At 55.9% G+C, this 19,055-nt stretch overlaps 2 protein-coding genes and 2 non-coding genes across 4 annotated transcripts; all 4 read left to right on the top strand.

Annotated features, from left to right (window-relative positions):
* The first annotated feature begins 494 nt into the window (after positions 1 to 494).
* Positions 495 to 13,017, top strand: CCT6A (chaperonin containing TCP1 subunit 6A). Its single transcript, XM_038759428.1, has 14 exons — positions 495 to 700; positions 869 to 932; positions 3,593 to 3,727; positions 5,076 to 5,249; positions 6,350 to 6,453; positions 7,249 to 7,359; positions 7,451 to 7,610; positions 7,737 to 7,819; positions 8,295 to 8,391; positions 8,960 to 9,107; positions 9,560 to 9,693; positions 9,989 to 10,091; positions 11,493 to 11,565; positions 12,646 to 13,017. The coding sequence occupies exons 1-14, from the start codon at positions 564 to 566 to the stop codon at positions 12,716 to 12,718; spliced, it is 1,596 nt and encodes a 531-aa protein (XP_038615356.1). The 5' UTR covers positions 495 to 563; the 3' UTR covers positions 12,719 to 13,017.
* On the top strand, positions 4,822 to 4,955 carry LOC119939856. The gene has a single exon (XR_005454816.1). It is a non-coding gene; the product is annotated as a small nucleolar RNA SNORA22 (small nucleolar RNA).
* LOC119939897 lies at positions 6,717 to 6,847 on the top strand. The gene has a single exon (XR_005454850.1). It is a non-coding gene; the product is annotated as a small nucleolar RNA SNORA15 (small nucleolar RNA).
* Positions 13,018 to 14,299: 1,282 nt separating the features above from the next.
* Positions 14,300 to 18,849, top strand: SUMF2 (sulfatase modifying factor 2; the record flags this gene model as incomplete). The annotated part of the gene is made up of 9 exons (XM_038759454.1): positions 14,300 to 14,333; positions 15,688 to 15,847; positions 16,250 to 16,364; positions 16,639 to 16,683; positions 17,258 to 17,408; positions 17,499 to 17,554; positions 17,776 to 17,860; positions 17,977 to 18,130; positions 18,261 to 18,849. Coding segments are annotated over 9 exons (879 nt in total), but the record flags the coding sequence as incomplete, so codon positions are not given.
* Positions 18,850 to 19,055: the final 206 nt, after the last annotated feature.

A 19,055-nucleotide genomic window follows, 5' to 3' on the forward strand; every position in this document is an offset into this window, starting at 1 on the left:
TGAATGAATAAATCTATTTATTTATTTATTTTACTTGTACATTTCTATCCTACTTATTTTATTTTGTTGGTATGTTTGGTTCTGTTCTCTGTCTCCCCCTTTTAGACTGTGGGCCCACTGTTGGGTAGGGACTGTCTCTATATGATGCCAATTTGTACTTCCCAAGCGCTTAGTACAGTGCTCTGCACATAGTAAGCGCTCAGTAAATACGATTGATTGATTGAATGAATGGACGAGGGACTGAATGGCCGCCCGACCAGCAGGCCCGACGGGGGAGGCCACCGGAACTACGTCACCAGCGGGGTGAAACGGTCCCCGCCGGAGCCGGCTCCGTCGTCACGGTGATTGGCGGCAGCGCGGACCAATGGGGAGGGGCGGGCGGGGGCGGCGGACCAATGGCTGCGAGGCTTGGGGGCCCGGGGGCGGGGCCCAGGCGTCGCGCGCTGGAGGCTTCTAGAAGGAGCCGCCGACGAGGCCGGCAGGGCGACCTTTGGGTCCACGAGGTGTCGGCGGCAGCTCTGAGGGACGCCACGTCCGCCATCGTCCCCCCCCCCCGCCCCGCCATGGCGGCCGTGAAGTCGCTGAACCCCAAGGCGGAGGTGGCCCGGGCCCAGGCGGCGCTGGCCGTCAACATCAGCGCGGCCCGCGGCCTGCAGGACGTGCTGCGGACCAACCTGGGGCCCAAGGGCACCATGAAGATGTGAGAGGCGGGACGGACCGGGCGGATCGGGGAGGAGAGGGAGCCGGGGAGAGGCGGAGGGACGGAGGGAGGGAGGCGGAGGGACGGAGGGAGGGCGGCCGGCCCGGGGGTCCCCGGGCGGGCGGCCCCGCGGCCAACGCGCCCCACCCGGCGGGTCGTTCCCCGCAGGCTGGTGTCCGGGGCCGGAGACATCAAGCTGACCAAGGACGGCAACGTGCTGCTCCACGAGATGGTGAGACACGCCACACCCCCGGATTGCCGCCCGTTATCCACTCATTCGTTCATTCAATCGTATTGACCGAGCGCTTACTGTGTGCGGAGCACTGGACGAGGCGCTTGGGAAGGACAAGTTGGCAACATAGAGAGACGGTCAATCGTATTGACCGAGCGCTTACTGTGTGCGGAGCACTGCACGAGGCGCTTGGGAAGTCCAAGTTGGCCACATAGAGAGACAGGCCCCACCCAACAGCGGGCTCACAGTCTAAAATCAATCAATCAATCAATCGTATTTATTGAGCGTTTACTGTGTGCGGAGCACTGGACGAAGCGCTTGGGAAGGACAAGTTGGCAACATGGAGAGACAATCAATCGTACTTATTGAGCGCTTACTGTGTGCGGAGCACTGGACTAAGCGCTTGGGAAGGACAACTTGGCAACATAGAGACAATCAGTGGTATTTATTGAGCGCTTACTGTGTGCGGAGCACTGTACTAAGCGCCTGGGAAGTACAAGTTGGCCACATCTAGAGACGGTCCCTACACAACAGTGGGCTCACAGTCTAAAATCAGTCAATCAGTCGTATTTATTGAGCGCTTACTGTGTGCGGAGCACTGTACTAAGCGCCTGGGAGGTACAAGTTGGCCACATCTAGAGACGGTCCCTACACAACAGTGGGCTCACAGTCTAAAATCAGTCAATCAGTCGTATTTATTGAGCGCTTACTGTGTGCGGAGCACTGCGCTAAGCGCTTGGGAAGGACAAGTTGGCAACATAGAGAGACAATCAATCAATCGTATTTATTGAGCACCTACTGTGTGCGGAACACTGGACTAAACACTTGGGAAGTACAAGTTGGCCACATATAGAGACGGTCCCTACCCAACAGTGGGTTCACAGCCTAAAATCAATCAATCAGTCGTATTTATTGAGCGTTTACTGTGTGCGGAGCACTGGACTAAGCGCTTGGGAAGGACAAGTTGGCAACATATAGAGACAATCAGTCGTACTTATTGAGCGCTTACTGTGTGCGGAGCACTGTACTAAGCGCCTGGGAAGTACAAGTTGGCCACATCTAGAGACGGTCCCTACACAACAGTGGGCTCACAGTCTAAAATCAATCAATTAATCGTATTTATTGAGCGCTTACTGTGTGCGGAGCACTGCACTAAGCGCTTGGGAAGTACACGTTGGCAACATAGAGAGACAATCAATTGTATTTATTGAGCGCTTACTGTGTGCAGAGCACTGTACCAAGCTCTTGGGAAGTACAAGTTGGCAACATATAGAGACAGTCCCTATCCAACAGTGGGCTCACAGTCTTGAAGGGGGAGACAGAGAACAAAACCAAACATACTAATGAAATAAATAGAATAGATAAGTACAAGTAAAATAAATAAACAGAGAAATACGTGCAGACATATATACATATATCCAGGTGCTGTGGGGAAGGGAAGGAGGTAAGATGAGGGGGATGGAGAGGGGGACGAGGGGAAGAGGAAGGAAGGGGCTCAGTCTGGGAAGGCCTCCTGGAGGAGGTGAGCTCTCAGTAGGGCCAGTCCCTACCCAACAGTGGGCTCACGGTCTAAAAGCAGCGTGGCTCAGTGGAAAGAGCCCGGGCTTTGGAGTCAGAGGTCATGGGTTCAAATCCCGGCCCTGCCACTTAGCTGTGTGACTTTGGGCAAGTCACTTAACTTCTCCGGGCCTCAGTTCCCTCATCTGTAAAAGGGGGATTAAAACTGTGAGCCCCACGTGGGACAACCTGATCACCTTGTATCCCCCCAGCGCTTAGAACAGTGCTTTGCACATAGTAAGCCCTCAACAAATACCATCATTATTGTTACTCAGCTCCCTCAGCCCCACAGCACTTATGGCCTGATTTAGATTGATTTCCGTCTCTCCCTCTAAACTCTAAGATTGTTGTGGGCAGAGGATGCATCTACCACCTCGGTTCTACTATACAGTGCTTTGCACTTAGCGAACGCTCAATAGATACCTGCTCCTCCAGGAGGCCTTCCCAGACACTTTGCGCTCAACTGACGCTCAATAGATACCCTCTTCTCCAGGAGGCTTTCCCAGACAGAGCCCTGTTTTTCCTCATCTTCCTCTCCCCTGGGCTTCACCCCGACTTGCTCCCTTTGCTCTTTCCCCCCTCTCTAAACCGTGAGCTTGTTGTGGGCAGAGAGGCGGCGTGGCTCAGTGGAAAGAGCCCGGGCTTTGGAGTCGGAGGTCGTGGGTTCAAATCCCGGCTCCGCCAATTGTCAGCCGTGTGACTTTGGGCAAGTCACTTCACTTCTCTGGGCCTCAGTTACCTCACCTGGAAAATGGGGATTAAGACTGTGAGCCCCCGTGGGACAACCTGATCACCTTGTAACCTCCCCGGCACTTCATAGTAAGCGCTTAATGAATGCTGTCATTATTATTAGGTCACTGTTTATTGTTGCATTGTACTTTCCCAAGCGCTTAGTACAGTGCTCTGTACAAAGTGCTATATAAATATGAATGAATGAACGATTGCGCCCTCTCCCCGGACCCCCTGAGACCGGGGGAACTGGGCCCGGCTGGCCCTTTCCACACCTCACAGATCTCCCGAATCCCTGCCGGGACAAACGCCATCGGTTCTTCGGTCTTTGCATCCGAGATCGCGTTCTCACTTGGGTCACCCTGCGTTTTTAGCAAATTCAACATCCGACCGCCTCTCTGATCGCCAAAGTCGCCACGGCCCAGGACGACATCACTGGGGACGGCACCACGTCCAACGTCTTAATCATCGGGGAGCTGCTGAAGCAGGCTGAACTCTACATCTCCGAAGTACACATGACTGTCACATTCCTGTGGTATTTTATTCTGTGGGAAATGACTTGTGCGGGTGTGGTGGGTAAGGCATTTGCCGGGTAAAAACTTGGGCAGAGAGAACTGTTGCCTTTTGGAAAACTTGCTCACCAGACCCGGCAAGGCCCTTTGTTTCTCCGAGTTTGGTGGCAGTCTGGATTGTAAACTAGATTGAACCAAACTTTAAGGGCAGTGAGCTTTCTATCCAACAGTCGTCTGGGGCCGGGTTCTCCGCTTACCCAGAGGCTGGGCTCGGCTCTGGGGCTCACGAGCCAAGGAGGGTTGGGAGGCATCCCTCTGGGCCTGTATATATGTCTGCACATATTTATTACTCTATTTATTTTACTTGTACATATCTATTCTATTTATTTTGTTAGTATGTTTGGTTTTGTCTCCCCCTTTTAAACTGTGAGCCCACTGTTGGGTAGGGACTGTCTCTATATGTTGCCAATTTGTACTTCCCAAGCGCTTAGTACAGTGCTCTGCACACAGTAAGCGCTCAATAAATACGATTGATGATGATGATGGGCCCGGGCAAGGCGGTAGGCACCTGGTTCTATTCCCTGGTAGGATCCCACGATCTGGTAGAGGAGGGAGGAGGAAGGTGTAAGGTCAGAGGAAAGAGGGTCCGACGGAGGTGTGTGGACAGTGTAAGGGACAGGAGACTAGGCGAGCAGGCAGACTACGGGAGCGTAAGCTTTATAAAGAACACGCTGAAACGAGCAACTAGACGGAGAAGAGAAACAGGGAACTCAGCGGGGTCTGAACCCTATTGGCAAAATAATTTGGATCTTGCCACCGCTTCGGGATGCAGCTTTAAGGCGGCCAGTCCGGCAAGGATCCCTCCCCGTCTTACCATGCCGCAAGTTTTAAAACTGTAGAGTTGCCTCTCCCCTCTCTGATTAGCGGTTAGTTTGGGCTGGAAGGAGCAGGTCCCCATTACCCCCCATCCTCTCCTCCCTGGTTTAGCCGACGGAAGCTCGGCCCGCCCGACTAGATGAATCCCAGACACAGGCCGGGAGGAGTAGGGGCCGGGGGTGTGTGCGCAGCGGCGCTCGGTCTTCTTGGAGAAATTGCACAGCGAACACCCAAGTGTGCTCTCTAGTTCCCTTGGTCTAAATTCTGTGCTAAAGCAAACGTTGTTCTTTTCCTCTGCAATGAAAGGAGTCCTTTTCCTTTTATGTGTATTCAGAAGGACAGCACACGGCAGCCAGTTGGGTGGTAGCCGGCCGGCAGGTTTCTGAAACGTGCCCTTCTGTCTGAATGTCCAAGGAGGTGAAAGCTCCTTATCTAAAGGGACTTGTCTTGTGGCGGTTTACCTGACCAGGGCCTGCATCCCAGAATAATAACAGAAGGATTTGAAGCTGCCAAGATCAAAGCCCTGGAAGTCTTGGAGCAGGTGAAAATCAGCAAGGAGATGGATCGAGAGACACTAATGGATGTGGCGAGGACCTCCCTGCGCACTAAAGTTCACGCCGAGCTGGCTGACGTGCTGACCGAGGTAGGTGTGCGCGTTTCCCGAAATGCGTCGTCTCTCGTCCCGGCCCCCGCCAGTCTGTGAGGACGGATTCCTAGTAACACCTTCCTCTCAAGTGAAATGAGCAAGCCCAGTGGCCTTGACCGTAGTTCATTCATTGTCGTATTTGAGCGCTTACTGTGTGCAAAGCACCGTGAGGTCCGAAAGACCAGTGCAGATGTCGTGGGTTCTCATCCCGCTCTGCCGCTTGTCAGCTGGGTGACCATGGGCAAGTCACTTCACTTCTCTGCCTCTGACCTCACCTGTAAAATGGGGGTGAAGATTGTGAGCCCCACGAGGGACAACCTGATTACCTTGTATCTACCCCTGTGCTTAGAACAGGGCATGGCACATAGTAAGCGCTTAACAAGTACCAACATTATTATTATGTTGCCAGAAATGTGGTGCTTTTTTTTTGGTGTTTAGGCGCTTAGTATATGCCAGGGTCTCTATTAGTGTCTGAGGTGTAGATGCAAGCTACCCAGTTTGGGCCCAGTCCATGTCCTTGTGGGGCTCAGAGTCATAATCCCCATTTTATAGGTGAGTTAACTGAGGCACAGAGAAGTGAAGTGGCTTGTCCAAGGTTACACAGTGGCAGAGCTGGGTTAGAACCCAAGTTCCCCGACTTGCTCCCAGGCCTGGGCTCTTAACAGTAGACCACGCTGCATTTCATTGGACAGTCATGGTGGCCCAGTGAGAGGGAACAGACCTGCACTGGGTGTGGTTAGGGTGGTGCCTGTTTCTAACGGAGCAGTGTCGACTTACTCATTTTCAGTTAGAGGCGCAAGCTAAAAGTACCCTGCCGGGAGCCGTCGTTTGTAGTATTTGATAAGCGCCGGGGTGGATGCAGTTTAATCAGGGTGGACACTGTCCCTGTCCTTCCTCGGGCTCACGGTCTTAAGTGGGAGGGAGAATAGGTATCGCATCCCCATTCTGTACAGCTGAGGAAACTGAGGCCCAGGGAAGTTAGACTAGTTGGCCGGGGTCACACCCGAGCTGAGGGCTGGGAGACGGGGGCGCGGATCGGGTGGCCGTCTGGCTCGAGAAACAGAACGCCGCTGCGGGTGTGTTCACGTCTGTTGCAGGCCGTGGTAGACTCTGTTTTGGCCATCAGAAAGCCGGGTGAACCTATCGATCTCTTCATGGTGGAGATCATGGAGATGAAGCACAAGTCGGAAACTGACACCACGTAGGTGGAACGAATCCTTGGGCAAGGAGAACTGTCCTCGTGCGCCAGGCGCCTTCCGGATGAGCAAGTGAAAACCTGATTCCCACAACCCTCCCTCCCGGGCTGGTCCTGTCCCATGGCACCGGCTAGACCAAGTCTTTATGACCAGACCAGAAATCTGGAGCCTGGAGGTGGCGGGAGGTCACTGCTGGAAGTGCTTTTCTTCCTCTGTCTGTGGCATCACAGAGCAGCCCGCCTGCTGCCGCACGCCTGGCCCCGGGGGTGCATAGACGAATTCTGCGTTGGCTTGACTGTAGCCAGTGCAGTCAGACACTATGCTAAAGCATATTTTCTCCAGAAACACTGCTCATGGTGTGCCAGGTCCAAAGTTGGCATGATCACAGAGAGAACGAGAACACGAATCACATTAGCAACAGCAGTAAGAGCAGTAATTGTGACGCTTAAGTGTCGACTACATGTCAGACACTACTTAGATCATCAGGGAGGACGCTGCCCCTGTGGCACGTGGGACTCTCTCAGGATAGGGGTGGGGAGGGAGAATGGGGAGACGCAATGATTTCCATTGAGGATCACAGGCTAGAATTCACCAGAGGCCGGGTGGGGTTACCGTGGGTGAGGTAAGGGGGGATGAGGGAGCGAGACTCCAACCACGTCCATCCATCTCTGTTGGACTGAATAAACCCTGAGAGATGGCTGAGCAAAAATGAATGAAGGTGGAGAATGCCAAGCCGCACTGTGGAATTGTAGCCAAGAAGAAAAGCCTTCCCTCCTCCAGTGACTGATTTCCTTCAACAGGTTGATCAGAGGCCTGGTTCTGGACCACGGGGCCCGTCATCCTGACATGAAGAAGCGAGTAGAAGACGCTTTCGTCCTTACTTGTAATGTGTCCTTAGAGTACGAGAAAACGTACGTACGCGACGGGCTGGCTCTCTCTTGGCATTTTTACCTTCCCATCCACGTCTGTAGGGGATAACGTTTCTGACCCTTTTTTCCTTAGCGAGGTGAACTCTGGCTTCTTCTACAAGAGTGCAGAAGAGCGAGAGAAATTGGTCCGAGCCGAGAGAAAATTCATCGAAGACAGAGTTAAGAAAATAGTCGAACTGAAGAAGAAAGTGTGTGGCGATTCAGACAAGGGATTTGTTGTCATTAATCAGAAGGTGAGATTGGAAGTTGATGAAGTGCTCCTTTAGGCTTCTCAGCTGGCCGTCCGCCCAGTCGGTTGGGGGGAGCTCGCTGGGCCCGTCCCCTCAGGCTCTGCAGCCTCCTTTCGCTTTGGGTTACAGGGCATCGACCCGTTTTCCTTGGACGCTCTCGCCAAAGAAGGTATCGTGGCTTTGCGCAGGGCAAAGAGGAGGAACATGGAAAGGTGAGCCTGCCAGGGTGGGGCATAGCAGAACTGGGGGTACTGCGTGGCTCCCCAAACAAACCCACTTCATGTTTTGAGTGGGGGGCTGCCCCAGAAAGATACTTGTCTGGTCTCTTTCTTAAAAAAATTAATTAAAGTGCTTACTATGTACCAAGGCACTGTTCTATGCACTGGAGTAGATACAGGCGGATCAGGTTGGACACAGTCCCCATCCCACATGGGGCCCACAGTCTTAATCCCCATTTGACAGGCGAAGTAACTGAGGCAAGGAGAAGTGAAATGACTTGCCCAAGGCCACACAGCAGACAAGTGGTGGAGTCGAGGCAAGAACCCAGGTTCTTCTGACTCCCAGGACAGTGCTCTTTCCACTAGGTCACGCTGCTTCTCGTGTGCCACCATTGTACTCTCGCTGCCATCTTGATGCCACAGAGGTCCCTTTCGTGTCCCAAAACTCAAGTGTCTCTACCTATTTCAGACTGACCCTTGCTTGTGGTGGGATTGCCATGAATTCTCTTGATGACCTCAATGCTGACTGTTTAGGACATGCTGGACTTGTCTACGAGTACACATTGGTGAGGTTTATATTTGTTTCTTCCCCCTTCCTGTGATGAATAATTCTTTCGGGATGTTCACTTCCTCCTCCCCTCCGGCCCCCCACTTAAAGAGACGAAACCAAAATCGGCAAAATGTTGTGCTGTGTAAAAGCTTTCCATTTCAGTGGAGACCTCCAGTGTGCCGTAGTAAAGCTGCAATGTGTACACGTGATGCCCTTGTCTGTGTGCACTGGCAATCCCTGGGTGAGGCTGGCACACGGTCCCTTCGGGAAGTAGCTGTCTCTGAACAATGTCCCTGCCTGGGTTTGAACTTGGCTCACTCCCAGAGAATGGGGAGAGTGTGTTTGAGGAAAGGAAAAGGGTCTCCAGGCTCCTTGCTCAGGAATCGAGCATTTTGAAACCAAGGAACTAAAACATATACGAAGCCAGTTGTTGGCCCGCTCCCTGTCCGCAGGAGCGGACAGTTCGTCTCGCAGTTAATTTAAACTCGCTTCAAACGTGCATTTCCTTACTCTGCCAAGTGTGTTCGGTCAATACTGGTGTGAGGTGGAAGGGGAAAGCATAACTTCTCTCAACCCCGCTGTAGGGGGAAGAAAAGTTCACCTTCATCGAGAAGTGCGACAATCCCCTGTCTGTGACGCTGCTGGTCAAGGGGCCCAACAAACACACACTCACTCAGATCAAGGACGCAATAAGAGACGGGTTGCGCGCAGTCAAAAACGCTATGGAAGATGGTGAGTTCCTGGACGTTGTCAGAGGACACCCCCCCTCTCTTTCGGGGTCATCCAGCTGTGATGGTGTCCGGCCTTTCGGGTGGAAGGCGACGGTCAGATGAGAGGTCGCCCACAATTTCACGGGATTTACGGGAAGGAGGGAGGACAGAAATTATTCTACTTTCCTGAGTGCGGCGAAGGGCCGGATCGTGGGCCCTCTGCTGTGATGTGGGCAGGTGGGTGGGCTTGGGGAAGAGACGCTCAGCCCAGGCTTGTGTGTGGCCCATTTGAGGTGGCATCACCTGACTCGGAGGGGGCCGGGTTGTAGGGCCCGGGGGAGGTGGGTGCAACTCCCGTTTCTGTGGCCAAAGATCCGTTTCATTTTTCCCTTTGCTGTTCTTGACCTGTTAATGTAGGGTTGTTGTTTTTTTCTTCTTCTTGTCTCCCCCTTCCCCTTCGCATCCCCATCCAAGGCTGCGTGGTGCCCGGTGGGGGCGCGGTGGAAGTGGCAATAGCCGAGGCCCTGATGAAGCATAAACCCAGCGTTAAAGGAAGAGCCCGACTGGGAGTCCAGGCCTTCGCCGACGCTCTGCTTATCATCCCCAAGGTGGGCCGTGGGGTCGGGTGGGGCCGAGCCGGACCCCCTGCGAAGCTCACTTAGCAAACCTCGTCACAACCCACTGTGGGGCCTGGGTTCAGGGAGATCAACTGCAGCCCGGGGCCCAGGAGGGGAACTCCATAGGGAGGAAAAAAACCCAAAGCGTTTGGCTGGGATTCTGGTGGGGGTTTGTCTGCCTTTCTGTCTGTCCGGTAGGTTGTGACGAAACGAATTTGATAGCCGTGCCGTGGATCGCGGCTCCTCGGATCTCTAGAGACAAGCGTGACTTGTCTGGCTCTTCCAGGTCCTCGCCCAGAACTCCGGCTTTGATCTCCAGGAGACGCTGGTGAAAGTGCAGGCGGAACACGCGGAGTCGGGACAGCTTGTCGGGGTCGACCTGAACACCGGTAAGAGGGCGGTGACACCGGCCGCCGCTTATTGTTGGCTCTTCCTCCTATGTGCACACGCTCTCTGCCTCACGATGGACCCTTTATTGTGACTGAATTCCTGGCCATCCACAGAAAAACAGCCTAGCTGCCGTGGTGGTCCCAAGTACTTAATACACCGCTCGGCACACAGTAGACGCTCAGTAAATACGATCGAACGAACGGTCACGAACTCAACTGGAATCATGAGTGCATTTATTAAGCACTTACTATGTGCAAAGCACTGTTCTAAGCGCTGGGGAGGTTACAAGGTGATATGGTTGTGCCACGGGGGGCTTGCGGTCTTAATCCCCGTTTTACAGATGAGGTAACAGGCCCAGAGAAGTTAAGTGACTTGCCCAAAGTCACACAGCTGACGATTGGCAGAGCCAGGATTTGAACCCATGACCTCTGACTCCAAAGCCCCTGCTCTTTCCACTGAGCCACGCTGCTTCTTGGCCTCTGATAGTCCCACCCACTCTGGCTAGGATTTTGGTGCCTCGCCGTCCTCTTTCGGGTGGCTGAAACAAGGCAGTCGTATGTATTGAGGGCTTACCGTGTGCAAAGCATTGTACTAAGTGTCTGGCAGAGAGCAAGCAGTGTGGCAGAGTGGGTAGAGCACGGGCCTCATGGAGGGGGGGCGGGGGGCAGAAGGTCCTGGGTTCTAATCCCAGCTCTGCTGCTTTTCTGCTCTTTGAGCTTGGGCAAGACACTTAACTTCTCTGTGCCTCAGCTACCTCATCTGTAAAGTGGGGGTTTAGACTGTGAGCCCCACATGGGACAGGGACTGTGTCCTACTCGATTTGCTTGTATCTGCCCCAGCGCTTAGTACAGTGTCTGGCACAAGGTAAGCACTTAACAAGTACCACAGCTGTAACTATAAATGGACTTCTAAGCCATACAATCCCTGCCTTCATGGGGCTTCTCCATTTCCGGGCCAATAATAATAATAATGTTGGCATTCGTTAAGCGCTTACTCTGTGCCAAGCACTGTTCTAAGCACTGGGGTAGATACAAGGTGATCATGTTGTTCCACGTGGGGCTCACAGTCTTCATCCGCATTTTACAGATGAGGTAACTGAGGCACAGAGCAGTTAAGTGACTTGCCCAAGGTCACAGCTGAGAAGTGGCGGAGCGGGATTAGAACCCACAGCCTCTGACTCCCGAGGCTGTGCTTTTTCCCCTAAGCCATGCTGCTTCTGCCAAGGAACTGAGCCTGCTTTCTGCCTCCCCATTACTGGCAGGAGTGTTGTCCCTAGGCCGATCTCTGTAAGCGATTTTTGTCACCACAGGAGAAAGTGAAACAAGTTCTAATATTCGGGGCAGGGAGTACTTCAGCCTATGATGGTGGCATGAAGCCATTTGGTGTGTTTTTATCTCCAGGCGAACCAATGGTGGCAGCAGAAGCAGGAGTCTGGGATAACTACTGTGTCAAGAAACAACTTCTTCATTCCTGGTAAGATCAATCAATCAATCAATCGTATTTATTGAGTGCTTATTGTGTGCAGAGCACTGTACTAAGCACTTGGGAAGTACAAGTTGGCAACATATAGAGACAGTCCCTACCCAACAGTGGGCTCGCAGTCTAGAAGGGGGAGACAGAGAACGAAACAAAACATATTAACAAAATAAAGTAAATAGAATAGATATGTACAAGTAAAATAGAGTAATAAATATGTACATACATATATACAGGTGCAGTGGGGAAGGGAAGTAGGTGGGGCAGGGGAATGGAGGGGGGAGGAGAGGGAGAGGAAGGAAGGGGCTCAGTCTGGGAAGGCCTCCTGGAGGAGGTGAGCTCTCAGATGGGCTTGTGTGTGTTGGGGGAGGCTTGTTCAGAACTTCTTGCAGCTGGCTTGTGCTTGTTGGGTATCCTGAGGTTCCAGCTGGGCATCGGGGATTTGATTACACACAGTAAGTGCTCAATAAATGCGAGTGAATGAGTAGTTTTGAAGATGAGTGTTTCTAGTACTTTAGAGTCGGGGATGCTAGAGGTAGGCTGCTCTGGTTTGTCTGGTCCTTTCTGTTACTTCTCTCCCCATCCCCCATCTGGATTGAAGCCTGGAAGGGGAAGCTTTTCTCATTCATTCAATCGCATTTATTGAGTGCTTACTGTGTGCAGAGCACTGTACTAATCAATCAATAGTATTTATTGAGCGCTTACTGTGTGCAGAGCACTGTACAAAGCGCTTGGGAAGTACAAGATGGCAACATATAGAGACGGTCCCTACCCAACAGTGGGCTCACAGTCTAGAAGGGGGAGACAGAGAACAAAACCAAACATACTAACAAAATAAAATAAATAGAATAGATATGTACAAGTAAAATAGAGTAATAAATATGTACAAACATATATACATGTGCTGTGGGGGAGGGAAGTGCTTGGGAAGTACAAGTTGGCAACATATAGAGACGGTCCCTACCCAACACCGGGCTCACAGTCTAGAAGGGGGAGACGGACAACAAAACAAAACATGCAGACGGGTGTCAGAATGAAGCAGCATGGCGTTTCTCATCTTTGTACTCCGTCTTTCAGCACGGTGATCGCCACCAACATTCTCCTGGTTGATGAAATTATGCGAGCTGGAATGTCGTCTCTCAAAGGTTGAGTGGAACTTGGTTTTGGTGCGTGTTTTTCCCTGCTCCCTTGCCCAGTGAAAGGTCCGCCCTAGAGACGACCTCCGGGAATACAGTGGTAGGAGAACCTTTCTCCCGTGTTCTAAAGGATTTCCACAGGAATCGCTGCTTATCTGAATGTGGCAGTAAACTTGGCCACTACCTGTTTAAATTTGAAAAAAAAAAATTACACCACCTGCAAATATACAGTTCTGAAATTGGTTCTGTATTTATTCTCTCCTTTTTTTTTTTTTAATGCACTGAATTAAAGCTGCGGTCTTTCTACCCGGGAGAATCTTTCTTTGAGTTTCATTTACACTGACATTAAGGGCTGCAAATTATGGGCTAGTGGGTCTAAAGGGTTAGGGGCTGGGAGATAGGGAGGGGGTGGTTAATTGGAAAGAGCCTGGGTTTGGGAGTCTGAGGACGTGGGTTCTAATCCCAACTCCACCACTTGTGACCTTGGGCAAATCGCTTTGCCTCCCTATGCCTCAGGTACCTCCTCTGTGTGACCTTGGACAAGTCACTTCCCTTCTCTGTGCCTCAGGTACCTCTTCTGTAAAATGGGGGTGAAGACTGTGGGTCCGCCCCCGGGGGGAGCAAGATTGGGTGTCCCTCCTCCTGCAAGGGGGCTGGCGCCTGGGGGAGGGGGGAGGGGAGGGGCCTGATGATCAATCAATCATTTATTGAGCGCTTACTGTGTGCAGAGCACTGTGAGAAGCGCTTGGGAAATACAAGTTGGCAACATATGGAGACAGTCCCTACCCAACAGTGGGCTCACAGTGTAGAAGGGGGCGACAGGGAACAAAACCAAACATATTAACAAAATAAAATAAATAATAGAATAGATATGTACAAGTAAAATAGAGTAATAAAATGTAGAGTAATGCAGAGTAATAAAATGCAGAGTAATGACGATAGAGGGGGCGGGGCCTGGAGAGGGAGGGGCATCTGGGGGGAGGGGGAGGGGTGAATGGGGCGGGGCCGCCTGGAGCGAGGGGGAGGGGGCGGGGCCTGATATGGAGAGATGGGGCGGGGCCTAGCGATGAAAGGGGCGGGGCCTGATATGTGGAGAGGGGGCGGGGCCTAGCGATGAAAGGGGCGGGGTCTGGTGAGGGAGAATGGGCGGGGCCTGGGCCTGACGATAGAAGGGGCGGGTCCTGTGGCGGGAAGGGGGCGGGGCCTGGGCGAAGGGAGGGGCGGGGCTGGAGAGGGAGGGGCGTCTGAAGCGAGGGGCGGGGCCTGAGGACGGAAGGGGCGGGGCCTGATGAGGGGCGAGGGGGCGGGGCCTGACCATCGGAGGGGGCGGGGCCTGAGGAGGGAAGAGGGCGGGGCCTGGGCGAAGGGGAAGGGGAAGGGGCGAAGCCACGGAGAAGGGAGAAGGGCGTGTGGGGGGGGTCCCGCCGGGACCGTCCCGGGGCTTCCGGGTTTTCCCGGCTCCTCCCCTCCCTCCCTCCCTCCCTCCGTCCGTCCGTCCGTCCGTCCCGGAGCAGGTCCCGGTGCCGGGCCCGGCCCCGGCCTCGTCCCCGTCCCCCGCCATGCGGGTCCTCCTCCTCCACCTCCTGCCGCTGCTGCTGCTGCTGCTGCTGCTTCAGGGACCCCGACCAGGTCAGTGCCCCCGCCCCGACCCCCCACCTCCACCCCCCGGACAGGTCAGGGCTTCCCGCACCCTCCCCCCGCCCCCAAATCCTCCAGACGGGTCTGGGTCCCCATTCCCCTCCCCCTCCCCCCCCCCCCCCCGTCTCCTGTCTCAATCAATCAGTCGTATTTATTGAGTGCTTACTGTGTGCAGAGCACTGGACTAAGCGCTTGGGAAGTCCAAGGTGGCAACATCTAGAGACGGTCCCTACCCAACAGTGGGCTCACAGTCTAAAACGGGGAGACAGAGAACAAAACCAAACATACTGACCAAATAAAATAAGTAGAATAGATATGTGCAAGTAAAATAAATAAATAGAGTAATAAATATGTACAACCATATATACATATATACAGGTGCTGTGGGGAAGGGAAGGTGGTAAGATGGGGGGGTGGAGAGGGGGACGAGGGGGAGAGGAAGGAAGGGGCTCGGTTTGAGAAGGCCTCTTGGAGGAGGTGAGCTCTCAGTAGGGCCTGGTCCCGGCAGGCGATGGCCTCGGTGGCTTCGGGAGGCCCTGCGGTCTTCACCGCCCACGTTAGGCAGCCGGTAGTCGGAGTTCCCGCTTGGCCCGTCCACCTCGGGCAACACCCTGGGAGGTTCTTGGGTCAGACGCCTCCCCCAAGGCTGGCACAGCCCCAGCGGTCCCCACCCCCGACCACCACACCACAACGCGGTGGCATCGGAGTCGAAGGGCGTCAGGTAGAGCGCCGTTTGGGCCACCTGACTGAGATGGCGGCCCGCCGCTGACCTGAAGTCTCGTGTTGGCTGGCCCGGACTCTGGCCCGGCTCAAGCAGGTGGTCACGTAGTCCAGGGGTAAACCTCTTGGTGCGGCCAGCCTGGGAGACGTCGAACCCTTCGCTGACTGCTCTGGTCTTTAGATCCACCTTCTCCCCGCCTCAGCTAAGGGAAATCCTTCAGTTTATGTCAACGGGCCAGTCTTTCCCACTAGGTTGGGAGCTCCTCGAGAGCAGGGACGTCATCTCTCACCTTTGTCTAGCCTCGAGCAACCAGGATCGTGCCCTGTGCCCGGGAGGCCCGGTCAGCACTGGCGCTCTCACCCTGGCTCACCCGAGCAGGGAGCCCGGGAAGGTCATCACGCGGGGATGCGGGACCTCAGTCCGGGCTCCCGGGTGGGCGTGGGAGGATACGGAAGCGGGTAAGGTGACTTCCGAGGGCCGACGAGGCCGGGGGCTGGGCAGCCCGGAGTGGCGGCTTGATCCCGCTGCCCTCTGGATCCCAGAGGGCCTTCTCCTATCCCTCACACCCGGCTGGGCTCCGTGCCCATTGACTGCTCCCCTTGCTTGTCCCTCTGCCCTGGGCAGGCCCCAGTCGGGAGATAGACAGCACGGTCCAGCTGCCAGGAGGGACGTTCCGGATGGGGACCGATTCCCCGGACAGCAGAGACGGCGAGGGGCCCTCCCGGACGGTGACCGTGCGGCCTTTCGCCATCGACAGATTCCCTGTGACCAACCGAGATTTCCGGTGAGGTGGCAGGTGGGGGCCCAGACTGGCGGGACTAGAGCGCAGAGGAGGCCCGGGTCCCCACATGCCCCCCGGCCCCAGTGCCCAGTCTGCCCCGGGTGTGGGGGCCGGAGCTGGTGGGGCCGACTGCACTGTTCCTGGTATTCTTGGATAGAGCGCGGGCCTGGAAATCAGAAAGACCTGGGTTCTGATCCTGCCTCCGCTGTGTGACCTTGGGCAAGTCATTTAACTTCTCTGAGCCTCTGTTACCCCATCTGTGAAATGGGGCCTAAGTGTGGGATGGGAACTGCATCCGATCTGATTAACTTGCATCTGCCTACCCCAGCGCTGAGAACGGTGTTTTGCACAAAGTAAGGGCTTAACAAGTTCCGTAATTATTATCATTACTATTATTATCGTCAGGGAATTTGTCCGGGAGAAGAAGTACCAGACGGAAGCGGAGACCTTCGGGTGGAGTTTCGTCTTTGAGGACTTTGTGGCCCGTGAACTGAAGGAGAAAGTGAAGGAGAAACTGGAGGTGACGGAGGGTGTGATCCAGGCAGGGGGTGGGAGACAGACCCCCCCACCCCCCGGACTCTCTTGACCAGGCCCCCGGTCTAGTCCAAGCCCACCCTCTCCCTCTCCCTCCCCTTCACCCTGCCCTGGCCAAAGGTGGCCTGCCCAAATGGGGGGATCTTCCTGGACAGGAGGCACCACAGTCTGACTCTTCCCCTACCCGATGGGCAGGTCATCAAGTCCCCCGGCCTCCTATCTTGAATCCCAGTACCCACTTTGGTCTCTTCTGTTTGCAGTCGGCTCCGTGGTGGCTTCCCGTCGAGAGGGCGTTTTGGAGGCAGGTGAGGGAAGGGTCCTCTGCCCTTGGCCCTCTGGTTCTGTGGCCCAAGGAGATATCCAGGCTGGTGGGCAGCATGATGGGAATGGGGGTGGTTGTTTGGGACACAGCCCTCCTCCCCCACTCTCTCCACGTCCAGCAGGAAGCCCAGAGCCTAGTCCCTTGCTCCTGCTTGAGTCTGTCTGTTCCACCCAAAGAGCCCGGGAGGCCCAACTCACTCCCCCTCTCCATCCCATGCCCTTTTGTGGGCTCAAGTGGGAAGGGGTTAAGCCCAGGGGAGGGGTCGGGAGGTGTTGGGATGACCATCCAGGGCCCAAGGCAGGGGTAGGGGGTGGTGAGGAAGACTGCCAGGCTGGGCCCAGGGGAGGGTTTGGGGAGTCGGGGTGACCCTCCCGGGCCCAAGGCGGGGCTCGGGGGTGGTGATGGGGATTACCGCCAGGCTGGGCCCAGGGGAGGGATTGGGGATGTTGGGGTGATTGGCTGGGGCCAGATGCAGGGGTCAGAGGGGTGGGGCTGAGTGTCTGGCCAGGATGTTGGGGAGAGAGGGGTCCGGGGCTGTGGGATAACGGCTCAGTCAGCCCGCAGGCCCCGGGTCCGGCATCAAGGAGCGCCTGGACCACCCCGTGCTGCACGTGAGCTGGAACGACGCATGCGCCTTCTGCGCCTGGCGGGGGAAGCGGCTCCCCAGCGAGGAGGAGTGGGAGTTTGCTGCCCGTGGAGGGCTGTCGGGTAGGGGGCCGGGAACCGGAGGGGGGAGCACGGGTGGGCGCGGCCAGCGGGGAGCGGTGGGGAATAGCGGATTTCTCATCTCCCCACTAGGCCGGGTGTACCCCTGGGGTGACGACTTCCAGCCGAACCGCTCCAACCTGTGGCAGGTGACCCTCCCCGGGCCCTGCCCCCTTGGTTTCCACAACTCTCCCTCCCCGTCTCGGGAGTAACCATGCAGCGGGAGATAGCGACCTGGCAGAGTACAGAGGGTGGGGGGAGATGTTCCTCTTCCTAAGAACCCCGACTCCCATTACCGCTCCCCCTCACCCCGACCCCGGGGTGGGAATCGCCTCCTCGCGGCAGCCCCTGACCCCACCCCGTCGCCCAGGGTGGCTTCCCCAAGACGGACGTGGCTGAAGACGGTTTCCATGGAGCCTCCCCCGTGGGTGCCTTCCCCGCTCAGAATAGCTTTGGTAAGGAGGGGCCGGTACCGGTGCCATCTCTATCCCCGTCCGCCCTCCCGCTCCCTGGACCCTTCGTGCTCTGCCCCGTGTCCCGGCGCTCGGCACTGAGCCCTTGCCGCCCGCAGGACTCTATGACTTGATGGGCAACGTGTGGGAGTGGACCGCGTCCGAGTACCGCAGCCCCCGGCCCGGGCCCGCCGGCATGCGGGTCCTCCGCGGTGCTTCCTGGATCGACACGGCCGACGGCTCGGCTAACCACCGCGCGAGGGTCACCACCCGGTACGGAGTCCCGACCCCCGGTCTCCCCTCCCTCTCCCTGCCCTCCTCCTCCATTCCCTATCTGGGGGGGATGGGGAGGTGGGGTGGGAAAGCCCGGGAGAGCCCTGACGGCCCACCCCACGTCGTGCAGGATGGGGAACACGCCGGACTCGGCTTCCGATAACCTGGGGTTCCGGTGTGCGGCCGCCCCGGCCCGCGGGGAACTGTGAGGAGTCGAAAGAGACAGCCAACGGCCGCCGGATTCTACCCGACTGGGTGACGGGGCGTCGGGGCCGGGGACAGAATCGGGAGCAGTCTGGGCCCCGGGCACTTTGCTGCCCACAGACCACCAGGATCTGTCAGGACCAGCAGAGACTTCCCTGGAGACCAGGAGCTGGAGGGGAAGGGAGGGGAGAGGGAATAGGAAGGATCTGTTGGACTCCTAACCTGTAGCCCCTTCCAGATTCTCCCCCAGGCCCCCCTGCTCGGTGGGTTTTCCTGCAGGGGTCAGAGGAGGGGGCCAGGTGGGCCTCCCCAGGTAAAGCGGTTGTATTGGGCCCCCAGGACAATAAAGAGCAATGGCCGGACCCAACGCTTGGCAGAGCTGGGGGCCGGGGCAGAAACAAAGGTAGGGGCAGAGGAGGGGCCGGCCCGCCCTCTGGGGCCTGCGAGACATGGGGATGGCCAAAGTCATCTGCATACCTGGGAATAGAAAGAGTCGGGGAAGAGGTCAGACGGAGAGTCCAGAACCCTGCTGGGTCATTGGGAGTCCATCCTCTGAACCTCCACTGCTCACTCTCTTAAGCCCTTTCGCCCACTCCCCTGGGGGCTGGCAGGAGCCGTCTCCCTCCCTCCCTAGTTTGCAGCAGGAAGGACAAAGCCAGCCCACCCTAAGGTCCCACGGCTAACAGGATGGTCCAGGATTCAGACCCGGCTCTTCCAGCAC

Source organism: Tachyglossus aculeatus, chromosome 17 (assembly GCF_015852505.1).
Source record: "Tachyglossus aculeatus isolate mTacAcu1 chromosome 17, mTacAcu1.pri, whole genome shotgun sequence".
NCBI lineage: Eukaryota > Metazoa > Chordata > Mammalia > Monotremata > Tachyglossidae > Tachyglossus > Tachyglossus aculeatus.

Coding starts and splice junctions, on each gene's coding strand:
- CCT6A (XM_038759428.1), top strand. CDS start 564: ATGGCGGCCGTGAAGTCGCTGAACCCCAAGGCGGAGGTGGCCCGGGCC. Junction 701..868: donor CCCAAGGGCACCATGAAGAT/GTGAGAGGCGGG, acceptor CGTTCCCCGCAG/GCTGGTGTCCGGGGCCGGAG. Junction 9,694..9,988: donor CTCTGCTTATCATCCCCAAG/GTGGGCCGTGGG, acceptor TGGCTCTTCCAG/GTCCTCGCCCAGAACTCCGG.